General features: G+C 36.6%; 1 protein-coding gene across 15 annotated transcripts in view; it reads right to left on the minus strand.

The window, feature by feature from the left end:
- SSBP2 (single stranded DNA binding protein 2) overlaps positions 1–26,235 on the minus strand; it is a 257,653-nt gene that overhangs the window by 185,509 nt on the left and 45,909 nt on the right. For 13 of the 15 annotated variants that reach the window (XM_036280742.1, XM_036280741.1, XM_036280737.1 and 10 more), the window contains exon 2: positions 6,489–6,561. In XM_036280742.1, the coding sequence (XP_036136635.1) occupies positions 6,489–6,561 (73 nt within the window). Of the gene's footprint in view, positions 1–6,488; positions 6,562–9,484; positions 9,539–18,103; positions 18,298–26,235 lie in introns of those variants that run through there. The other 2 variants (XM_036280732.1, XM_036280731.1) reach the window with 2 other exon arrangements.

The raw sequence follows: 26,235 nt of genomic DNA on the forward strand, positions 1-26,235 counted from the left end.
TCATTTTTCTCACTTTGAATTGCAAAGCTGTGGCAGAAGCAGCTAAAACTTTGGTTCATTATATAAAACTTAATATAAAAGCTGTCCTTTTATAGTTAATGAACAAACAATTAATACTTTAGATATTTCCAAAGAGATGACTCTACATAGAAATATGGCTTCACAGTAAAAGTGTGTGTGTGTGTGTGTTTCTAAAGTAATTACTACTCTAGGTATTACTTGTTTAGAGAAAGCATGAACCATAGTCAAGAAAACAGAACCCTGATCTATAGAAAACCAAGGCACATTCATTGAGCACTGTTAGAAACAACCTGAAAAACATTTACCAACAGTGAATGTAAAATGAATTTTGACACTTATGTACTACCGAACAGTATGCACTAATTTAAAAGATTAAGATATATCGACATAGAGAAAAGGCCATGCTATGTTGGGTTTTCAAGTGAGAGATTTGGAAAGTTGGGGAACAATATAACATACAGTAATAGAAAAATTTTCTTTTGTTTTGTTTTTTAATCCTCACCCAAGGATATTTTCCCACTGATTTTCAGATAGAGTGGGAGGGAGGAAAAGAGGGGAAGGGGGAGAGGGAGGGGAGGGAGAAAGGGGGGGAGAGAGGGAAGAGGGAGAGGGAGAGGGAGAGAAACATCAATGTGAGAGAGACACATTGATTGGTTGCCTCCCACAAGACACCAACCAGGGCCAGGGATTGAACCCACAACTCTTTGGTCCATAGGCTGATGTTCTAACTGCTGAGCCAAACCGACCGGGGCAAACCTTTTCTGTTTTAAAAAAAGTGTGCATATATATGCATGCATATGGGTGTAATATTAAAGAAATCACACCAAACTTACAACTATGATTTCTAGAAAAGGGGCATTCACTATAAAATCATATTCACCTGTGTAGTTTCCATTTTTTTAGCTAAGATACATTAATGATGGGTGGGGTTGAGTAAGGACCAGAAAATACCTCTAAATGTCAATAGTCATTTTAGAATCATTTATGCTATTTTTGAAGAGGCATTTTCTGTTGTACTGAGTTTCATGGACTTCAGGCTTATTTAAATGTCTGAGTAACATCTATCAATTTCTCTCAAATCCCAGACTCAAAGTGTCCTTGGGATATTTTTTTTTCTATCTTTAATCATCCTCTTCTCTTCCTTCCACCATGTCCCAGTTAAAAGCTGTATTCTTCTCTACCTCTCAGGAAATCTCTAGGCCCATTTCCACTGCCATTTGAGGATCTCGTCTGTGATTAAGCTGTGTCTCTATCATATGATCTAGTCTTTTCAGCATTTCTATATAAGTGTAGAACCAAACACTGAATCACAGGGTAGTGGTAAGACATACCATATGCTTCATAAATAATAATTACAAATTACAAATGCACATACTATCTGATATAGCAATTCTTATTCTAGGAATTTATCCTGTAAATATGGTCACAAGTGTATATATAATGACTAACATTGAAGTACTGTTTATAATTGCAAAAGACTGGAAATAACCTAAATGTTTGTAGTAGAGGGCTAGCAAAATATACCATGGCACCTTTTATAGAATAATACCCTATAACCATAAAAAGACAATTATGAAGTTTCACATACCAATATAAAATGATTGAAATCGAACAAGTGAAACAAAAATCAAAGCACAGAACAGTGTTTGTAATAAACATTTGTGAACAAAGAAAAAATAATAAATATATACATGTGTACACATGAACATATACATACACATCTGCTTACTTTTCATCATTATCTCCTTCCAGCAAGGTACACTGGCCATTTACCTATTGCCTCTCAGCCCCACACCCGCCCTTCTCTACTCCATTCTACACCGGTGCTGGGATTCTGAAAATTACATTTCCTGGGCGTCTTGCCAGCTGGTTTCCTGTTAGGTTCTGCCACCAGGAGACACTCGCAGGAGATCAACCGACAGAAGGAAGAAGAGAAGCTTCCTGCCCCTGGCTCCCAAAATGAACCAGTTGCTGGCGGCAGTTGCTGGCGGGGCAATTCTGGAGGTCAGCAGCACCTTTTTGCATGTTATAGCCTTGTCAATGTAGGACCCTTTAGATGATCCAGACCCCCTCCCACAGCATCTCCAACAGCACAGCAGCAGGTTTGAAACTCATAGGCTACAAATTCTCAGGGTATTCCTAAATCCTTTCATACTTTTTGACAATTAAAAATAAAATACCATAGCCCTAGCTGGTTTGGCTCAGCAGTTGGAGCATCGGCCTCTGAACCAGGGAGTTGTAGTTTCAATTCCAGTCCAGGGCACGTCCCTCAGTTGCAGTCTGGTGCCCAGCCCTGGTCGGGTTGTGCAGGAGGCGGCCGGATGATGTGTCTCTCTCACATCAATGTTCCTCTCTCTCTCTCTCCTCCCCCCTCTCTATCTGAAAATAAATGGAAAAATATCCTCCAGTGAGGATTTTTAAAAAAATACTATAAAAGGATAAAGTAAGTTCTTGTGTTAGAGAAAAGAGCCTGTATACCGATGTATATATTTGCTCCTTGGCAAAAATTCCTGAGACTTCTAATTTTCTAAAAGCTTCCATGTATAGAAGTATGGGTGCATCTAAACACTAAACTAAGTGTAAAAAAATATATTTAAAATGTTTACAGTTTAATTCAAAAAATTAAAGCAAATAGATGTATAACAGGAAGAAAAATCTGCACTTTGAAGCAGATAGTCCAAAACAGTGCTGTTTAACCCTGACCAGGATGTGGCTCTTTGAATTTAAAATTAAGTTAATTCACTATTTCTCAGTTACAGTAGCCACTTTTCAAATGCTCAGTAGTCACCTGTGGCTAGTGGAAAACTTACCAGACGGCACAGATCAGAGATCATTTTCATAATCATACAAAGTCTTATTACTGAATAGTGCTATTTTACTTTCAGAAGAAAGGTGGAAGTCCTCTTAAGGAGGAATACCTTTTATTGGAAAAGCTCCTTGATGAATCCTTTCGATTTTTGTTTTTATTTCTTGGCCCAGAAAGGCAGAAGCTCTCTAGGAACGGTTTGAAAGTAGAGAACAAATACTTAATATTCTACATAATAAAATAACAAGAATTTAGGAGATTGCTGAGTGTCTCTCAGGAAGAAGTCAGGGGTGGGGAGAGTGTCTGGGAGGATTCAGAAAAAGAGAAAATGGAGAGGTTGTGAGGAGCCAACAAGAGGGAAGGTGACCATTGCCCTCAGACAAATAGCTAGTGAGAAAGTCCCTTTGGCAAGGTGACCAAAGAATGTAAGGATAGTTGAGTCTAACATTTGAGTTAATGTTGCAGTCGGTACTAAACAACCCTTACTATTCTTCAACTTGCTCCTAACCTTCACTTAGAATCTTTTATACTCAAGAGCAATGGGTGAGTGGAGCTTTGAGGCTATAAGGGAATGGAAAATTTTAGGCAAAGAAAAGCCATCAGCCGTGAGAAGGAGAAGCAGTGGGGAAGTAATAGTAGGTGCAAGAAATTACAGTAAAATTCCCCCTCCCCCTAGAAAGGCCCCAAAACATTAGAAAGGACTTGAGACAACCAAAATATTAGGGATTAGAGCTGGAGCCATGTTGATAGAAGAGGTAACCCCAGAAGGTAGGAGGAACATGGGCCGTCCAAGTGACAGACACTTGGAGCACACACATACACTTAGGATGAGTATTTATACTGTACTCTAAAGAACGAAACTACACAAGATAGAAAAGAACTGGCCAAGAAATTTAAAAATAACACTGAAAACTTACTACATGCTAGGCCCTTCTAAGTACTATGTACTAACTCATTTAAACCTCAGCACAACTATAAACTGTTGTTATGGTTATCTTTTTATAATTAAGCAAACTGGACAAGTAAATAATATGTGTAATATAATTCAAATCTAGAAGTTTGGCCCCAAAGCATATGCTTTTTATGACTACCTTATATTGTCTCCAAATTACAGTTCAAGAAATTGGATAGAAAATTATTATTTTCTCTCTTCATATAGGTGACAGATAAACAGAGAGAACAGAATTTGAGTCTATGATATTTAAAAATTTAGTATTCCTAGTAAAATCTGAAGAAGCAATCTGGTAGATGTTTTTAAACTTTTACTTCTGGCTAACTTACTAATTTTGGCAAACAGGGCTGGCAATATTGCATAAGCAATGTAAAAACTTCAAGGGGAAAAAATCTAAATCTCTGCAATGCTCTAATTCTTAATTTTTTTTGTTAAGGACACCAACTCATTCCTTATATTTAGCACCAACACTATATTGATGATTTAGATAATGAGAAAGTATTTTCACAGTGCCATTCAGTTTGATAAGTTAGAAAATGAAGAATAGTTCTAAGAATCATATACGCTCATCTCTCAAGTCCTGAGATATTGTTTCTTCTTGGTGGCAATAGTTTGTTTTCTGTTTAACTGATTCCTTTTGTGAAATTGAAACAGACTGAGAATTCAGAGAAATCCTCAGTTTTGTATTCCAAATGCAAAAGACAGAGAAAATAAAATCATGATAAATACTTGTTAAAAATGTGTATATGTTAAAAATCTCTTCTGAAATTAATTCCATTTCTACCAAATAGCCCTGGAAATTGTGTATATCCATTTTCCATTGAGGCCAGGGAATATCAGTCGAGTATCTGGTATGTGTTAAATCCATATAACCCCTTGGGTCCAAATATCTGAACTTCCTTACATAGCTAGCAACATTTTTATTTTTGGATAAAGTTCAAAAATCACTGTTTCTAATATCTTATAATATTGGTTTAAAAAATAAGTCTTGGGAACCCCTAAGGATTCAACAAATTGAGCCAATTCAAAATAGTTTTTAATCTAAGGAAAAATATCAGTAAATCCTTTTGCTGTTTCATCAACTTTTTAACTGCATTAAATAAAAATTTTAAATCTCCATAGCTGCCTTATGGTCTTTTAAATATACTACAGGTTGGTGGTGTTTAGTAATACAAATATTAAGAGCATCCTTTTTGCAATCTTAATCATTTCCTCTGTGGTATCACAATACATGTCACTTAGAAAGGTCACAGACCAAAATCTTCTAATTCATAACTTAATAAGATACAGATACACTAAACTTCTGTTTTGATTTTAATTAACTTTGAAATCAAAGTTTAATTATACTGACTATATCCCTTCTAGGGTAAAACAATTGATTTACATGCTGTGAGCAAACCTCTCAAATTCCTTAATTGCAAATAGGCCCCAATAGTTCACAGACTGGGGAGCTACGTGTTTGTTTACTTGTGAGTTTGTTTGGAGAACAAGTGAATCTCAAGAAGGCTGTACCTCAGGTGGGCACTCTGGTCTACGGGTTGCCTGTTGTGTCCCTGATCTGGTGGGGGACAAACTGCTGTCTCACTAGCAAGAACATGATTTTGAGCGGCACTGTCCCATAGAAATATAAACATGAGCCACAAATGAGAGCTGTACATGTAATTTTAAATTTTCTACTAACAACATTAAAAAAAAAAAAGGGTAAAATAAACTTTAATGATTTTACCCAATATATCCAAAATATTACCATTTTGATGTATGATCGAAATTTTTAAATTATTGATATTTTATATTCTATTGTTCACACTAAGTCTTCAAAATCCAGGGTGCATTTCACATTGAATAGTACTTCTTAATTGGATGTCATATTTCAAGAGCTCAAAAAGGCATATATGCCGATTGGCTACCACACTGGGCAGCACAGATATGGGGGAAACCAGGGACTTTGAAATTAACATAGACCTAGGCCAGAATTCTAGTTCCATAATTCACTAAACTGTGTAACCATGGGCCAGTTATAGAAACTCTCTGATCCCTGTTGTTCTCAGCAGTAAAACAGGTATACTATCATCTACCATGCATATCTCTTATAAGAATCACAGATACTATATGTGAAGCACCTTGGCACATAATAAAACTAAATAAAATCTTCCTCAACCTCATCATTATATAAATTGGACAAGAAAAATTACCATTGCAAGAAAGCGCAAATTCAAGTTTTAAAGAAATGTGAAGGAGAAAAACAAAGAGAAACGTGAACTTGAAATAAGATTATCAATATTTTCTAACTGAAATCTAGCCACTGATTCACTATTATCCATAGAAAATTAAAACAAAAAACACATTTTCCAAAATTGTGAATAATGCCAAAATAAAATATTGCTAGAACTAGAGATATGGTGGTGTTTGTCTTTTTTAAAAAGCAAATTTGTTTTCTTGATTATTTTTGCCCAGGCTAATATTAGTTTCCATTTCTGAAGGGGGACATGTCTGGACAATTGAATAGGACGTTATTGGTATGGAAATGGCATTTTGGGATACTAAAACTGTTACAAATTATCTACAAAGACTACATTATCCATACTGATAACTGAGCACTCACTATAAAATATATAAAAATTCATTTCTTTCAAATAATTGTTACAGTATATTTTTCATTTGTTTACATAAGATATCAAAATATAGTGTAGAAATATATATAAAACATACCTCTGATAAAAATGTTTGAGCCGATTTCTGAGCTCCTACATGGAGCAGATATTCATATACGTAGAGTGCTAACCTGGAAAATGAATAAAATATTTACTGAAAAGAGGAATATTTAAAATTAATTCTGTAAATAATGCATACACCTTTATATTACAAAAATGTTTTACATACTTAACAATGACACAAAATCAACTCTTCCCATATTCTTTCAATGGGAGTTTAGATATTATATGACCAGAAAGAACTTAAACTCATTAAAATAGCACACAAAGAAAATATCACACGAAATAGCACACGAATATATCCTCTCTTGGAAAGAAACATCAAAATATAAATTTTCGTCTTCGGTCATCTCACCATAACCTCATTCCCTTTGTCATAAAGTATATAATTTATCATTTACAGCCAAATATTATTTATCCAACAACTTCATGTCCTTTAATTTTTGTGGTGAATGTTACTGTAAACTCCAGCTGTTTGCATATCTATATGCCAAAACAGGTATTGTCCATTTTTATATCTATTCTGCAGCTTCTCCTTATTCTTTAGGTTTGATTTTTAAACCAAAAATATTTTACTTTATAAGGCATTCAAATTAACAGCAAGCCACAGTATTAAGTAAACTTTAAAGATATCAGATCATATCAAGCATTTGGGTGCTTACCATTTAAAAGTTAACCCAAAATTACATATAAATTTATCACTAAAATATAGAATATTAAGTATGCAGTATATACTTCTACTACTCTCATTATCTTGTGGATTCAGAATTTTTAAGTTTCACCATGTGGCTCAATTTCAGTTGAGCTGCTAGCAAATTATTATTCATAAACCCAAATTAGTGAGGCAGTATTTTTAGTGATATTTTGGACCAATGCCCAGAAAGCTCACAACAGTTCAGTTTTTGCTACACTATATTTACCAATGTTGAGCCAGGTTTACAGTAAACAAAACAATGTAACAATTATAGCTGCACCACTTCTCTTGCCAAGTGAGTTTCTGATTGTTAAAGATTGATGGCATGTGCAAAAATGAGTATTTTCTTCATTTTCATAGAAACATATCATGTATATGTCATAAAAAGAAAAAGCCTATACAAATCTTGTTGCACTGTCCACTGATCCTTTCCCCATTCCAAAACTGCCAAACACTTTTAAAATGAGAATTATTTTGAGAATTATACTAAGCAGCATGAGAGAATAGACATCTGTTGAAACGACTCATTGGTGAAAAGCACGTTACTGACAGTGGGTATATGCATATAATTTAGAAACATCTCCTAACTTCAAGTTGAATGACACTTCTAGATCTGTGCTTCTCAACTCTTTCTGCCCTAACACATGTGGGGATTGTGGCATGCTCCTTTTTTTTTGTTTAATTTTTTTTCCTTATTGATTTTAGAGAGAGAGGAAGGGAGAGGGAGAGAGAGAAACATCAATGAGAGAGAACATCAATTGGCCGCCTCCTGCATGCTCCCACTTGGAATTTGGCCAACAACCTGGGCATGTGCCCTGACCTGGAATCAAACCGGCAACCTCCTGGTGCATGGGTTGATGCTCAACCACTGAGCCACACTGGCCAGGCAATGACATGCTCCTTTTGGTAGCAGTATATCCCTATAGAGGTATGGCTCATCCCCAAAATATTTCACAGGAGATACAAAAACTGGAATATTCCTATAGTTTTAAACAAACAAGAAAATCCTAGTGGTGGTTCTTAAACACGTATTTCACACACTCTGTCCATCCATTGACCTCTCCCAACCATATCACATGATCCACTGACCATGGGCAAATTTCATCTTGAAAAAGCAGATTATTTGAGAATTTTCCCCATAGAGACTGTGAAGCCACTTAATTGCCTGCCCTGTTGCCTACTACAGAAGAAACAGCCTCAGGTAATTCCTCATGGATTGCAAAATCTTGGACCTAGAGCCAAAACAGTGGTGCAGGCTAGACCAGATTTCCAGGCCTAACTCAAAGGCTGAACAGCATGTCCCACCAGGCTTGGGGACGCTGGGAGTGAAAGGCAGAGAGTGAGGCAGAGGCACATGGTGGGCCGTGGGGAAGAGAACTGGTCCCAGAACAGCCAAAGCCAGAGCACAACTGTTGCTGTGTCCTTGCAATAAACATCATTCCTTAGAGTTAAGCAAATCACTTCCTAATAATCTCTTCTTTGTACTATTAAAAGGGCTCATATATCTCTACTGTTTTCCCCAATTAGTTAGGTTAAAGAAAAGGAATCTCTTGACCAGTAGAAGGAAGCAACAATCCCCACTTTTTCTCTATGGGTCTAGGGACAATGATTCTAAAAATGTATTGGAAGAGACACAGAATTATTGGAAAATGGGGTTTTCAAACTCCATAACTGGATATTCCAAAGCATTTTCCACAGGGTCTGGCTGTCATCCTACCCTTAGAATCTACAGCAGCACATCATTACCAATGGGGTGATAAAGTGGAACAGGACTGAGAAAATCTCTCTATAACACCACCTCATATATTTATGTTCTGTAACCTCCCTTGAACAAAACTAATGCTTCCCAGGCAGTCAGGACCTATGCTGCAGAAAGAGAGGCAGGGAACACTGCAAGGGTGAACAATTAATTAAACTCTACTGCCACGATGACCCCATAATACATCACCAGCCAGTCTCCAATAGTTTAACAGTCATCTGTGTGCACAGGATTCTCCACATCTCTTTAGCCCTGTCCTCTCTACCAAGCTCCAAACCTGCTTCTCCAAATTACTGTTTGAAGTATCTAAGATGTTTCTCCCTTAAATTGCCATGTCTGAATGAATTCTCCCTAAATATGCCTTCTCCTTTTGTTTACAGTAACTGTGCTCAATGAAACATGATCTGAGTCTCAGTTTCCTCATTTGTAAAATGGGAAGAATACTACTTCCCTTGAGTATTGTTGAAAGTATTAGCACAATAAATAGTAACAACTATTGTTATAATTTCAGCTAATTCTCCCACATCCAGTAATATACTACCAGGTCATATCTTGGATTCTATGCCACAAGGTCTTCCACATTTGCCATTCCTTTCTGTCCCCCTTCCTGCTCCCGAGGAACCACTAGGAGCCAGACTGATGGCAGGAATATTCGCCCAGCTTCAGATACAGACACTGTATATTTCCCATCAGCTCCTGACAAGAGAGGCATTGGAGCCAAAATAAGAATCTCCAGAAGGTTCTTGGGGGGGCAGGCCCTCCAAATAGAGATACTGTTTAGCCCTGGCTGGTTTGGCTCAGCGGACTACAGTCGCATGTTCGATTCTGGTCAAGGGCACATACTTTGGTTGCGGTTCCATCCCCAGCCCTGGTAGGGTCATGTGGGAGGCAACCAGTCGATGTGTCTCTCTTACATGGATGTTTCTCTCTCCCCCTCTCCCTCCTAATCTATCTGAAGATAATTAGAAAAATATCCTCAGGTGAGGATTAAAAGAAAAAGACACTGTTTGCACAAATGATTCTAGGGGAGTGGAGAGTGACACTTGTCCCTCCATGAGGTAAATAAATCATAGCATTGTCCCTTATCCACTGACATGAGTCACCAAACACCAGAAGAAGACAGTTAATTTGGATTGAATGTCTACTGAGCAATAAAAATGTAAGATAAGTATTGAATATACAAACATTTAAATTTTATATACTTTTGCCCTGGCAGGTTTGGCTCAGCGGTTAAAGCGTCAGCCCGAGGACCAGAGAGTCCCGGGTTCGGTTGCCACTAAATGCATGTACCTCAGTTGCAGTTTGTTCCCGGCCCTGGTTAGGGTAATGCAGGTGGCAACCAGTCGATGTGTCTCTCTCACATCCATGGATGTTTCTCTCTCTCTCTTCCTCCTTCCCTCCCTCCCGCTCTATCTGAAGATAAATGCAAAAATGTCCTTGGGTAAAGATTAAAAAAACAAACAAAAATATAAATAAATAAATTGTATATACTTTTGAGTTAACATTTTCTTTTTCCTTTTTAGGATCCTTTAAGAAACGTAACTACTTTTGATAAAGTGTAGTGTGGCTATTTAAGTGGTAGAAACATTACAAAGTAATGAAGGAAGGGCCGGTCAGAGGGGGACAAACACCCAGCCTCCTTCAGAAGCCTGAGGGCAGCCTTTGTTCCAGCACTAGCTCTCATTAATATTCACAATGGTAGCTCTGTGTCTTCAGTAGAAGATTAAACTTTGCCACTCACACTACACAAAAATCTAAGATATTTAGCTAGATAAAGAATTAAACTTCTGATATATTTCCTGCAAACTTTTTTCCCCAACAAATTTTATTTTTGTTGTCAAACTAAATTTTGGTCAGGGTTTTCTATTTCTGGGCGGTGGGGGAGTCAGTGAGGGAGAGACATTTAGACACTTTCAATGTTTAAATATACAAATAACTAATATGAGAAGAAAAATTCTAAACCCTTATAGATAAATGGGCAGAGACAATAACAAATTTCATAACTAATTTTAAAACATGGAAAATGTTAAATGTAACTAAGAATCAAAGAAATATATATTAAAGCAACAATGGGATTTAAATTCTCACTTAAATACAGAATATGTAAGGAAACAAATATGCTGATAGCAATAAATTGGTATAATTCTTTGCAAAACCAATTTGGCAATGAATATACATCAACTTTTTTTAAAAAAGTTTCATGGCCCTGGCCAGGTAGCTCAGTTGATTAGAGCATCATCTCAATATGCCAAGGTTGTGGGTTCGATTTCTGGTTAGGGCACATACAATAATCAACCAATGAATGTGTAAATAAATGGACCAACAAATCTCTCTCTATCTTTCCCTCCCTCATCCCCTGTCTCTCTCTCAAATCAATTTTTTAAAAAGTTCACACATTTCGATCCAATAATTCCATTACTAGGAATCTAACCTAAAACATTATCCTAAATGCAGAAAAGCTTAATGCACAAAGTTTTAATCAAGGAATATGGATAACAATTAAAAAATAATTAGAAAGGAAACTGGCTGTTTTACAATAAAATATTTTAAATTAGTTAGTTTCATGTTTAAAAATATAACTCAGATTTAGATATCCTGAACTCATTCAATAAGCACTTACGTGACTTCTTTCTGCCTAATTCTTTAACTTCAAAATCTGAGAGAATGTCATTACCATACTACCAACGAAAGTTATTTCAAATTTACCTTGTGAAAATAACAAAATATAACAAAAGAAAGCCTTAAACTTTTAGCATTCACATGAACGAAATCTATCACATGCTTGCCAATAGGTGTCATCTGACCGGGCTAGGATAGAGTTATTGAACTAATAAGGCATCTACAACAGATGCTGACACTTGAGAGTCTAATAACCATACATTCTCAACCATCCTTGTAAATGAAGGTACTTGACATTCTGGAGGGGGAAAGGTAAAGACCTTACTTCTCTCAAGTCTTTCTATAATCTAGCTATCTAATTTGCGATTACATTTCTTCCTCTGAAGGAAATTGTAGAAAATAAGAAACCATGGCAAGACATAAAAATAGGTTTCTAACACAGTATCATTAATTTTCATACAAGTTTTCCAAGATACAGACAGACAAATGGTAAATACTGCCTCTAGTTCAGAGCTAATTCCTAACTCTCTTTTTATATACATATATGTCCATATTTTAACATCTATTTATGTGTACATAACATATCTATATAAAATCCTTATTTTGTAAGAATCAGCTAATAAAAATGACCTAATTTTTATTTATTTATTTATTTTTTTATCCTCACCCGAGGACATTTTTTGTTCAGGTAGAGTGGGGGGGGGAGAGAGAGGAACAGAGAGAGAGAGAGAAACATCGACGTGAAAGGGACACATCGAGTGGCTGCCACCCGCACAACCGACCAGGGCCGGGGACAAACTGCAACAGAGGTACATGCCCTTAGCGGAAACCGAACCTGGGTCTCTCAGGACCGCAGGCCGACGCTCTAACCGCTGAGCCAAACCGGCCAGGGCAAAATGACCTAATTTTTAAACTCTGAGTTTATAGAACAGTTAAAGTAGATATGACTCTATCTATCATAGAAAGGATTTTTTAAAATCTTGTAAACAAGATTGATCAAGTTTTCTATATATTACATTGCTAGTTATAATAATATAATATTTATGAAACTTTTCAGGAGTATATATTATATAATATGTGCCACCTGTGAGTCACATGTAATTATGTTTCACAATATTCCTGTGAGGTAGACAGAGTTATGAACTATGCATAAATATCATTAGGTAAATGTCTATACAATGAAAAGTCCAACTACTAATAAATGGCCATGCTTGTCAGTCTGATCATAATATCCTGAATCTACTTTTCACACTTAGGTCTGTTTATTACCTACTAAAGAACCGGTCTTTTGCAAGCTATCCTTTCTTTAAAATTGCGGTATAATTGCCATACATTAGTTTCAGATGTATAGCATAATGATTTGATATTTGTATATATTGTGAAATGATCACCACAAGTCTAGTTAACATCCATTACCATATGTACTTACAGAATTTTTTATTCTTGTGATGACAGCTTTTAAGATTTACTATCTTAGCAACTTTCAAATATGCAGTGCAGTATTATTAACTATAGTCACCATGCTGCACATTACATGCCCGTGACTTATTTATTTTATAACTCCTTTCACCCACTTTGCCCACCCCTCACCCACTGCCGCTGGCAACCACCAATCTATCCTCTGTGTCAATGAGGCAAGCTATCTTTTTAATACTACAAAAAGATTTAGTGTTGAAACTGAAAAGAGAAAACAGCCATTTAATATAAGGAAATATACATCCATCCTAAACTTGATGAAAATTGATTCTGTTCGCATTTTTCCATCTTCTATTTATCAAAGGAAAAGAAAACAAAGATCCAAATAAACAGAAAGCCTTCCAATTAATGGATCCTCATTTGTAATTTTAAAATTATTTTTGTTAATTCATTATATGTGCAAACATGTAGGGAAGACAAGAGAGGATAACTTCAAAAACAGCTGTTCCTAATTTCTCTTGAAATTAAACTACTCTAATGCACCTCCTCTTCTCTCTCGTTTACCTCTGTATCTAAGCACCTAAAACAGTAAGTATCCAATACATATTTTTTAATGAATGAATGACTCTCTAGGACCAGGCATAGGTACTTATAGAATCCTTCATTTTCTTTCAATCATGGAACTCAAAGAAGCATAAGATATCCCCTTTAGATAACCTATTTTAGCATTAGCATCTTCTCAGTATCCTTAAGATTCAGCCTTTCAGAAAAAAACTAGACTGTTTAGTCCATTTAAGTTGCAGGTGACAATTTTTTGTTGTTTTAGTTATTTTTAACAAAACAAATACTCAAAAGATACTAACCTCACTTTCTCCTTTTTATTTCCTTTAAATGGAAATAAATCAAGGTTAGTGAATAAAGAATAAAAAGATGGTAGAGGGCTAGAAGAGAGATCTTCTCAAAAAACTGTCTAGCTGCTGCCCTTTAGCACTGGTGAGTAGCATGTTTCCAAAATCCTACATCCAGAATCCACTCCCCATCTTTTGCCCTTAAATCCCAATGGCAGTGACAGAGAGGCCTCAGGTTGTTAAGCCACGTTGGATCCAAGAAAGAGATCTCTCTTATTCCTCAGCCGCTGTATAATTCCAGTGTTGACCAAGGACACGTATCGGTGTCAAAATGTAACTCCTTGGTGATAAAATGCCAATAGTTAGCTGGATCACAGCTAGTTAACAAGTAGCAAGGAGCATTTGGCAGCCAGTGAAAGACTGCTCATGGGACTGTAAGTAGTTATTAGTAGTGAAACTAGATCAGCCTGATCAAATTTTCAACAGAGCTTACAACCCAGTGCTAAGGAGGTGTAGAAAATTAGAAATCTGTTTCTAACATTGTCTTTTTAAAGGTCTTTGTCATGAACAGTGAAGCTAAAAACTAGAATTACAGTATAAATATGTATCTGTGCAACCATGAAATAATACTAATATCCAGACTTTGTTTTAAACACACTTAAAACATTTATTTTTTGTATAGTCTCAATATCAGTTTTAGAGAAATAGATACCTGAGGTAACACACACGCACACGCGCACACACACACAGATAGTAAAGATACTAAGCTGGGCATTAAATGTTCTAGGGCAGTGATAACTGCATCAGATAAGACAGGGAAAAGAATGAAAAAATTTTAACAATTAGATGAATAGTGGATCATAAAAAACTACAACTTTGCTGATGTTTCACCGATGTCCTATATCATGAACAAGTAGTGCTAGGACTATGAATTTGGAATTCAATGACTTGGTGTGCTTAGAAAAAGAAAGGTTTGCCTTCTGTAGACAGCAGTTCACAATGAAAATGACTGCAGTCAATTTGAGGGAATCAAAAGGGGCTAAACTATAAAAGTGGGAATGAATAAAATATTAATAAATAGTTTGTAGAAATTTGGTTACTCATAGTATTCAGTAAAATTTCCCATCCAATCTCCTAGCTAAGATGTACACACTGGAAATAGAGTACTGCCTATACCTGGTAATTCCACTTACTCCACTTCAATCCACCTTGAACACTATACTTGATCCTCAGGCTCCCCATTTGCTTATGTGATCTTGACATACACAGTTTAAGTCATGGTCTCTACTTTCTGTCTATATTATCTTTACCAGAGAGTATATTTTCCTGTACATCCACCCAGAACACTAGCAGCTTAAGTCCTGCTGACCAACCTTGAAGGTCTTCCCATAATCTATTTTAATGTTGTAACACCAAAATGAATGCCACACACCATACCTCCACTTATGCCATGACAGAAGTGAAGGAGTGAGTGGGACTGAACTTCCCCTCTGGCTATAAACAACTAGAAAACTGGATGTAATACAGCCAACAACCGGTTTGCACACTGGGCAGCAGCAGCAACGGCAGTGCGGGCCTACAACACCTGAGAGAGGAGGGACAAACCTAACTGAGTCCTGTCATCACTCTAGTTTTACCTCAGGGCACACGTGGAACACAATGCAGGAAGGAGAAACCCAAACATAGGGCAGTGGTCTTTTGAGTTAAGGACATCAAGAGACAAAATTGGGGGGAGGTTAAGGAGGCTGGAATTTGTCCGTGGAGTATCAGATTTGAGGACGCTACACAGAAAAAAGAAACTCCAACCTGCACAGGGGTCCCTTCACAGATGTGTAGGGTGAAACTCCACCTGGTCAGGCAGAGAACTGTTGCTCACACTGAGCTGGGAAAGACCTAAATGAACATCGAGAACACTACCTAGCGACCTCATGGGTCACATTCAGAGGTAGGACCAAACTAGCCCTAGAGTAAAAGTAGACTTACTCTACCAACGGTGGGTAATTTTAACAATCCAACCCAAGCTTTTAACAATAAACAGATGTAGCCCGATTAATTGGGATAGAAAGTAGCTTTAAGTAAAGATAAGTACCAAAACCAAAGCAAAACTGGGTATTAAAATAATTTTCAGTAGAAATGCTAGTTTTTCCATTTTTAGGAGTGGGTTATTTTAGCACATACAATGTACAGGGTGGGGCAAAAGTAGGTATACAGTTGGGAGTATGAGAAACAGTTTATTCTTGTATTATTATTTATTCATTATTATATTATTTTCCATATGAATAACAGTAAACCTGTACAGTCTTGTATTTTTCCCCACCCCATACAGTCTTGTATTAAGTTGTTAATTACAGTACACGAAAAACTTAAAAAAAAAAATAACGTTCAGAATGGTAAATGACTTGGTCAAATTGCTAAAGTTGTATAAATTGTTTCCTCTACAGAGAGCAATATGAAACCAATACAGTGACAAATATTTTATTACTCTATTTTCATATTAAGCATTTTAATATTGTGACATTCTGGAGAGTACAGTTTTCTAACAGGTTACATCTCTAAAATTTAAAATGAGATAAATAGAGGGGAAAGGGGTCCACTTAAAAATTCAACTGATGCCACCCAGTAGGGTGCTCAGTTGTTTGAGCATTGTCTGGTACACCAAAAAGGTTGCAGGTTCGTTCCCTGGTCAGGGCGTGTACAGGAGGCAATCACTCAATGTTTCCCTTGCACATCAATGTTTCTCTCTCTCTCTCCCTTCCTCTCTCTCTAAAATCAATAAAATTTTTATACAGACATATATATAATCTCCTCAGGTAAGATTTTAAAAAGTCCAACTCATGCCAAAATGTCCTAGAACAGTTACAATATTTCTTCATGCATTCAAATATGAATAGCAAAATCACAATGACTCTAACAAAATATCCTATGTAGCTTTAGCATGGTACAGTCTAATTATCTTCATCAAAAGTAAATTTTCCTTAAGGAAAAAAAAAAAAGCGAAGAAGAATAAGTGTAATGGTAAAGCTTCTTTTTACTTTTAGAATTAACCATGTTGCCCCTGGCCAGTTTGGCTCAGCAGTTAGAGCTTTGGCCCTCAGACTGAAGAGTCACAGGTTTGATTCCAGTCAAGGGCATGTACCTCAGTTTCAGTTCGGTCTCCGGTCCTGGTCAGGGTCGTGCGGGAGCAACCAATCGATCTGTCTCTTTCCCATCGATGTGTCTCTCTCACATTGATGTTTCTCTCTCTCACTCCCTCCCTTCCTCCCACCACTCTGTTTGAAAACAAATAAAAAAATATCCTTGGGTGAGGATTGAAAAGAAAAAAAAAGAATTAACCATGTTAAATTTGTGTTCTAGTTCATGAACAATTAATTTCCCATCTTATTATTCAATTTCAGTTATCTTTAACCAGTTCTTTACTTAAATGTCCTTTCTTCAACTTAGTTGCATAACACTACTTCCACCAAAAAGTAAGCAAATAAAGCATAAGAGTTTAATAAACTCAGTCAAATAATAATAAATGTTTTTATAGGAGATTCTTGGCATGACCATTCGAAATTAGTATCTTTAATGAAAGTCTCGTTAACCTTTACATTAGATGTACTCGAGGTTCCCAATATTTTTGTACAAAAAATTTAAAGGCAGAAAAGAAAATTAACTTTACAAATTATTTCCCAAAGTAATAATTTTAGCTAAATAAAAGTGATCTTAAACAAGAATTTTGAAAATTTTAAAATATGTATATGCCTTTGAGAGTACAACCCTACCTGTGGAATTTATACTAAAGAAAAAAATTATACAAAGCTCTTTATATAAGGATTTTCATGACAGTTTTAGTGATAGCAAAATAGAAAAGTAAATAACTTATATTTCCAAGTCTATGGAACTCATTAAGTCATAGTACAGCATTTGTATATGTGAATACACAAATGGAAATATTTAGAATAAAATTTAAAAATAATTAAAACAAACACTGACAACACCAAATGCTGAGAGAGAGAGAAACATTGATGTGAGAGACACATCATCAATTGGTTGCCTCCAGCATATGCCCTGACCAGGGCCAGGGATCAGACCTGTAACTCAGGTACATGCCCTTGACCGGGAATCAAACCCTTGACCTTTTGGTGCGTAGGTCAACCACTGAGCAACACCACCCAAGACCCTAATACTTCTTGCACCTTCTGTTTTAATGTTTCCCCTGTTTCACTTCCTTAACCACAGCCATATTCCTATGCTCATCTGGCTATACTTTTGATGATGTCTTTAGTTGGGCATACCTCATGATGGTCATAATTGAAGCATCCATATTACTCTGCAATATTAAATGAGGCTAGTGCTTATAATCCATTTCCTACTTTCCCTGGAGCAATTCTTGAAGAGTTTTTCCTCAAAACAAATTCCAGTAATGTCTCTGATCTGTACTCCTTAGGACACAGGCAGAACAGGAAAGAAATGCTTCAGAAGAACACACCTGTGGACCCAAGGACCCAGAACGCTTAATATCACTGAAGGAAGTGATCAGGTATTCAAAGGAAAACTGTAACTCAAGCAAAACACAGGATAATTCTGTCTCTATGATTTTCAGAGGGTATAAATGCGTGGTCATCTTTCATGTGGCTCAGTGTCTGAGTGCTGACCCATGCACAAAGACATGGCTGGCTCGATTCCCCCTCAGGGCACATGCCACGACTGTGGGCTCGATCCCCAGGAGGGGACATGCAGAAGGCAGCTGATCAATGTTTCTCTCTCATCGATGTTTCTCTCTCTCCCTCTCCCTTTCTCTGTCTAAAGTCAATTTAAATAATAAAAACATTTAAAATCATTATTTGGAACGTTTCTAAGTTCCATGTAAAAAATCAGAATCACAGGGGGTTTTTTCCCACCCGGGTTTATTTCCAAGTGTTAGTGTGAAACATTTAGACATTTACAGACAGCATTTGCTCTTTCAGGCCATTTACTCATCTCTTTATTACACAACTCTTAGGCATCAGTTTAATGTAAAGTACTAAGAATCAATGAAACATCATTAATTTAGGACCCGCTAATGCAAAATTTGTGGCAATATGGTCATAGAATGCTTCTAGATACCAAGAAAGAGTTAAACAAATCAGTAGCATAAACATAATGCTAAATAGCTATCAGAAACAAAAACCATTTTTTAATATCCTGAGAAACTTTACAAATAAACACTTATGCTCATCATCATCAACACTTAGTAAGCTTCTGTTATTTTCTACATCTTAGACCAATATAAATGAAGATACAAATTTTGCCCTCAAGTAATTTTCAGACTTATTAATGGGACAAAACATGTAATTAGAAATCAGTTTATGCCAGCCGGTGTGGTTCAGTGGACTGAGCATCGCCCCATGGACTGAGAGGTCCTGGTTGCATTCCAGGTCAGGGCACATGCCCGGGTTTTGGGCTTGATCCCCAGGAGGGGGCATGCGGGAGGCAGCCAATAGATGTTTCTCTTTCACATTAGTGTTTCTATCTCTCTCTCTCCCTTCCTCTCTAAAAAAAAAAAAAAATCAATAAAAACATATTTTTTTAAAAATAAGATCAGTAATAAAAAGGAGCATACAGTGGATGTATAGACAACAAAAACATCAAAAATTCAGAAAAGAAGAGACCATTGTAAGAGACTCTTGACAAACTGGCTTTAACTGACAGAGGAATTACATCTAAGCTAAGTGTTAAGGGAAATAGGATAAGCAGTAAGAAAGGGGGATTTTTAAGGAAAGGATAATGGCATAAGAGAATTATCTACAGGTGTACCTCAGAAATATGGCTGGTATGGTTCCAGACTATCGCAAGAAAGTAAGACACATGAATTTTTGTATTTCCCAGTACATATAATATGTATGTTTATACTATATTAGTCTATTAAGTGTGCAAAAGCATTATGTCTAAAAATGAACATACCTTAATTTTTAAATAATTTATTGCTAAAAAATACTAACCATCATCTGAGTCTTTAGTGAGTCATCATCTTTTTGCTGCTTTAGGGTTTTGCCTTAGTGTTGATGGCTGCTGATTGATCAAGATGGTGATTGCTGCCCTGGCCGGTTTGGCTCAGCAGTTAGAGCATTGGCCTGAGGTCCTGAGAGACCCAGGTTCGGTTCCCACTAAGGGCATGTACCTCGGTTGCAGTTTGTCCCCAGCCCTGGTTGGGTCGTGTGGGTGGCAACCACTCGATGTGTCCTGTTCACGTCGATGTTTCTCTCTCTCTCTCTCTTCCTCTCTCCCTCCCACTCTATCTGAACAAAAAAATGGAAAAGTGTCCTCAGGTGAGGATAAAAGAAAAAAAATAAAATATAAAAAAGATGGTGATTGCTGAAGGCTAGGGTGGCTGTAGGAATTTCTTAAAATAAGACAACAGTGAAGTTTGCCACACTGACTGACTCTTCCTTTTATGAATGACTCCTCTGTAGCATGTAATGCTATCTGATAGCATTTTACCCATAGTAGACCTTGTTTCAAAAGTGGAGTCAACTTCTCAAACCCTGCCATTCCTTTATCAAATTTATGTAATATTCTACATCCTTTGTCACTTCAACAATTTTCACAATATCTCCACGAGAAGTAGATTCCATCTCAAAAACAACAAAAAACCACTTTCTTTGCTCATCCATGAGAAACAACTAGCTCCTCATCCATTCAAGTTTTACCATGAAATTGCAGCAGTTCAGTCATATCTTCAGGCTCCACTTCTAATCCTTCCTCCACCAAAGTCCTGAACCCCTCAAACTTATTGATGAGGGTTGAAATCAACTTCTTTCAAACTCCTGTTAATGTTGATATTTTTACCACTTCCCATGAATCATAAATGTTCTTAGTGGCATCTAGAATGGTAAATCCTTTCCAGAAGTTTTCAATTTACTTTGCCCAGATCCTTCACAGGAATCACTCTTTATGGCATCTATCCCTTTATAACATGTATTTAAGTTACAAGACTTGAAAGTTTAAATTACTCCTTGGTCCATGGGCTGCAGAATGGACGTCATGTTAGCTGGTATGAAGCCAACATTAATCTCATTGTCCATCTCCATCAGAGCTCTTGGATAAGCAGGTGCACTGTCAATGAACAGTAATTTTGAAAGAAATCTTTTGTTCTGAGCAGTAGGTCTCAACAGTGGGCTTAATATATTCAGTAAACCAAGTTGTAAACTGATGTGCTGTCATCTGGGCTTTGTTTTTCCATTCACAGAGCACAGGCAGAGTAGATTTAGCATAACTCTTAAGGGCCCTAGGACCTTCAGTAGTAAATAATCATTGGCTTCAATTTCAACTCACCAAATGCATTAGCCCCTAACAGGAGAGTCAGCGTGTCTTTCGAAGCTTTGGAGCCAGGCACTGACTTCTCCACTCTGGCTATGAGAATCCTAGATGGCCTCTTCCAATACAAGGCAATTTCATCTACATTGAAACCCTGTTGCTTAGAAGCCACCTTTACTAACAATTTTAGCTAGATCTGCTGGATCACTTGCCACAGTTTCTACATCAGCATTGGCTGCTCCACTTTGCACTTTTATGTCATGGAAACAGCTTCCTTCTCTATGTTATGGAGACCACTTCTTTCCCTCATGAACCTCTGCTAACTTCAAGCTTCCTTCTTGCAGCATCCTCACCTCTCTCAGCCTTCACACAATGGAGAGGGTGAGGGCCTTGTTCTGGATTAGGCTTTGGTTTAAGGCAATCTTGTGGTTGGTGATCTTCTATCCAGACCACAACTTTCTCCTATCAGCAATAAGGCTGTTTCACTTTTTATCTTTCCTGTGTTCACTGGAGTAGCACTTTTAATTTCCTTCAAGAACCTTTTCCTTTGCATTCACTAGTTGGCTTTGCATTCACTATAGCTTATAAAATGTTCTCACATATGAAAGTATATTTGGCACAAGAGGCCTAGCTTTTGGCCCATCTTGGCTTTTGACATGCCTTTCTCATTAAGCTTAATTATTTCTAGTGTTTCACTTAAAATAAGAGACATGCAGATCTTCTTTTCATTTGAACACTTAGAAGCCATTGTAGGGTTATTAATTGGCCTAATTTCAATATTGTGTCTCAGGGAATCGGCAGGCCAAAGAAAAGGAGAAAGACAGGGAACTGGACAGTTGGTGGAGCAGTCAGAACACACACAACATTTAACAATTAAATTCACTGCCATATGTTGGCACAGTGCATGGTGCTCAAAACAACTGCAACAATAACATCAAAGGTCACTGATCACCGATCACCATCACAAATATAATAATAATGAAAAAGTCTGAAATATGGTGAGAATTACCAAAACGTGACACAGAGACACGAAGTGAACAAATGCTGTTGGAAAAACAGTGCCAGTGGACTAGATGAATGCAGGATTGCCACAAACCTTCATTTGTAAAAAACACAGTATCTGCAAAGTGCACTGAAGTGAAGCACAATGAAACAAGGTATGCCAGTATATTATATGGACACTGGTGGCCAAGATAAATTTTTTATGTACCTGAAAATAGTAAAATGGGTTCACAAAATATTCTATATACCAACATGCAATAAAGATTTCACCCTATTATTTAAATGTAATATAGTAATAATAGCAACTTATATGTATAGTGTATTATAGTTTATAAAATGTTCTCACATATGAAAGTATATTATTATTTAGTAGCAGCATATAGTAGTTTTATTTTATTAAAAATGTCTCCACATAGTTCTCTTTAATTCTTTTTTAGACTTATATTAAAATAAGCCTTTTTATGTGTATTTGCAATTGAAAAAATGTTCATCTAGATGACATATCCTATAGTATTTCCTAATTATAATTTAAGTTACCATGAAAAGATTTGGAATACAGAAATTTATTCTGTACCCAAAACATAAGCAAAAAGCCACAATATTTTTAAATATCATAAAGTAGAATCAATATTTTTCAACCTTAGTTATTCTCATTCTTCAGTTCAAAATAAAAATAATAATATATTTATATATAAAATAATGTTTTAAAATATTCAACAGGTAAGAGAAAAACAAACAGGCAGGAAAAAGGCATTAAACACAACATGAACTGCTACTAAATTAATCTCCAGATTACAGATTTCCAGTCAATTTCTCTTTTTTTCAATTTTTATTAATTTATTTTTGTTACAGATGTTTTTCTCCCTTTTCCCCCCTCCAGTCAATTTCATTGAGAAGTATTTAGCACCCATGGATGCCTAAGTCAATGAAAAGAGAATGAGCTAAAAGATCTTGACTTCTTTAAGCCCAGATGGAAATAATCAAACTAACTCCTTGATTTTTAGATAAGCAATCACAGCATAATCATCAAATCCAAAACTAAAATGAGATAACTATTATCTAGATTCCTGAATTCATACCCCAAAATAATAGGCACTCTGCACCACTGCAGTAAATTTGATAAGATTAACTTAATAAAAATAAACATAAAATCCTGTGCTTGAATCTAAAACCTGAGACAGGATAGACAAATATTACTTAATAACAGCCCCTTTGAAAAGACAGGTTTGGGTTGGCTGCACATTTAATATGAATTAACAGTGTATTTGACTGCCCTGCCAAGACAGCTAATTTTATCTTGAAATGAATTAATATAGTATAGAACTTGAAAAGGAGAGGTGATAATCCTAGAAGGATGAGGGGGGAAAAAAGACAAGTCATGAGCAATGGTTGAAAGTATTAGTGATGCATACCCTGCATAAAGAAAAACTTCAAATACTTAATAGGTTGTCGGCTGTTAGATAAACTGGTTTTATTTCCCATGGCAAAAGAGGGTGGAACTAAAACAATGAGTAAGTGACAAGAAGGTAAACTGTAACTCCATATCAAAGACATCTTCTGTAACCATTATAGTTGTCCAAAAATGTTATGAACCATTTTGGGGTTGGGAAATGTGAGAGTCTAATCTCTGAAAAGGTAGCTGGAGATACTGCAGGGGCTTTATTCACTGAATAGAAGTTTGGACCATATCACCGTTAAAATACCTTCCAAACATAAAATTAAATAATCCTATTATTACTGAAAATATGGCCCTGAGCAAATGGGTGACTTCAGATCAATAGAACTATTTTGGTAAAAGAGTTGAAATTAAGATGTAAGACTGTGAAAGCTTAGTCCACTGTATCTAGAAAAATACTGCAAAACATGATGATTCAATATCTTCCCGGAAGAAATGGAATCACACAGGATGTATCTCTGTGCCGAAGCGGAGGACAGAGAGATGGCAAGCTCACCTGTCAAAGCTGAGCCTAAGCCAACTGCTAGCACGACCACCAGCCCCACCATCCTGCTCCTCCACTCAAACGTTAAGAAAGTAAATTCTCTTTATCCAGAATATGTGTGTGGTTTCTATAGATCAGTGTGAATCAATGTTTCAAAATTTCCAAACCAAAAATGTGAGATAAGAAAGCATGCTATGCCTATGGGAAAAACTTGGCCCTACCAATCAAAGATTATGCAACTGACTCCAAGGACATTGGTTCAATGGGTCAAATCAGACTTGCAGAGTTCCAATTAATAAGTGGAAAGAGATACAATATATTACTATAAGACTATCTATAAGATTATGCAATTTCTAAACACATTTACTCTTTCCAGATTGCCCCAGATGTTAGCTTTTCAAAGAGCAGAGAACTGCTGTATCCTATATCAGTTTAATCCTTTTAACCTAATCTACTCTATAATTAGCAACCATACTTCTTATTCAAAAATAGTTGAAGGGGATAAATTACACTAACATTGACAACTACAAAGCCAGCTAAATAGGAAATGTGTTATAATAGGTTCACGGCGCTAAATCAGATTACTATGCCATTTCATGTTTCCTTGGCATATCAAAATATAATTTATAGAACTTAAGTAAAATATTTTAGTAGAGGTTTGCCATTCTTAATTGATTTCCCTAAATATTTTCAAAATTAAATATTCTTGAAAGTAAAATGGTGTGCAGATCAAAACACTGTCAGGTGCACAATCTATTCCTCTATCTTTTAACAATTCTCTTTTGATTATTCACAGTGACGTCCAGGAGAAATAACATGAAAGTTCCAAAACAGCAGACTAGCCAAATTTACAGAGCTGTAGTAAGTTTCTATTCTCCTCCACCAAACAAACACACACACACACACCACCAATGTTAACCTCTTCTATATCAGAGTGTTGGTTGCCTCTAAGGTCTCTCTGAGTAGGTAAGAAACCAGATTTTTTGCTGGACATATCAATATGTTCTCCAGCTAAAAAATAACTTTCTCCCACTTTCCTTGAAGCTGAGTTATTTTACCTTGCTTGAACTTTGGCCAACGAGATAGAGACTGAAATTGGAAGACTTACACAAGGGGGTAGATGCTTCTGTGTTCCTTTATCCTGCTATCAGTCAGCAAGGTGGGTGTAATGGCGAGGGGTATGCCAGATGCAATGGACTGACTGAAAGTTTGTGCCTCCCCCCAACAAATTTGTATGTTGAAACTCTAATTCAAAGTTATGATATTTGGGCGGGGGGTGCTTTGGGAGGTTAGAAGATCATGATGGTGGAGTCTTCATAAATCAGAGAAGTGTCAACCAAAAACTTCATAGTCATCCTCAATTCCGTAACTCTTGCCTAATGTGTAGTTACTAAGTATTTTAGATCTTATAGTCTACTGCTCATTTCTATATTCTCTGGCAATGTCCTCACCATTGCTTTTCTTGATTACTGTAATAGTATTAAAACTGGTCTTCTTGCCCTAGCCATTTGCTCAGTGGTTAGAGCATCAGCCTACAGACCAAAGGGTCTTGGGTTCAATTCCCCACCGATAGCCATACCTAGGTTACAGGTTCAATCCCTGGTGCTGGTCAGGGTCATGCAGGAAGCAGCTCTCACATCCATGTTTCACCCTCTCTCCCTCCCTCCGTTCCTTCCACTCTGTCTAAAAATCAATGGAAAAATATCCTCAGGTAAGGATTAACAAAAGAAAATAAAAATGTAACTGGTCTTCCTTTCTCCTAACCTCATTTCTCTCTATAGTGAAGTAAAAAGATAACTTAAAAGTTATCAATCTTTTAAAGTTGCTTCCATGATCATTGGTGGGACATACCTACAGGATAAGGATCAAATACCCTAACATGGCAAATGCAGCCTGCCCAGATTTGACAATGGCCTCTTTCTACCAGTTCATATATCTTAACCCACATAGCACATCCATGCAGACAGCAAACGGAACAGTTCCATGAATGGGTGGTATTGTTTCACAGCTACTTCTCTGTGTCCAGTTCCACTGCATAGAATTCTCCCCTTCTGTTAAACCAGGAAAATGGTTCCTCCTTCCTGAAGAGTCACATCCCATTTTTCTTAATTGTGAAACCTTTTCTGACCATCCTCTTCTCCTCTCAGTTTTCCTTCTCCTCTCTTTGTCCTACCATTGTACCTTTGTTA

Source organism: Molossus molossus, unplaced genomic scaffold (genome assembly GCF_014108415.1).
Source record: "Molossus molossus isolate mMolMol1 unplaced genomic scaffold, mMolMol1.p scaffold_m16_p_3, whole genome shotgun sequence".
Classification (NCBI taxonomy): domain Eukaryota; kingdom Metazoa; phylum Chordata; class Mammalia; order Chiroptera; family Molossidae; genus Molossus; species Molossus molossus.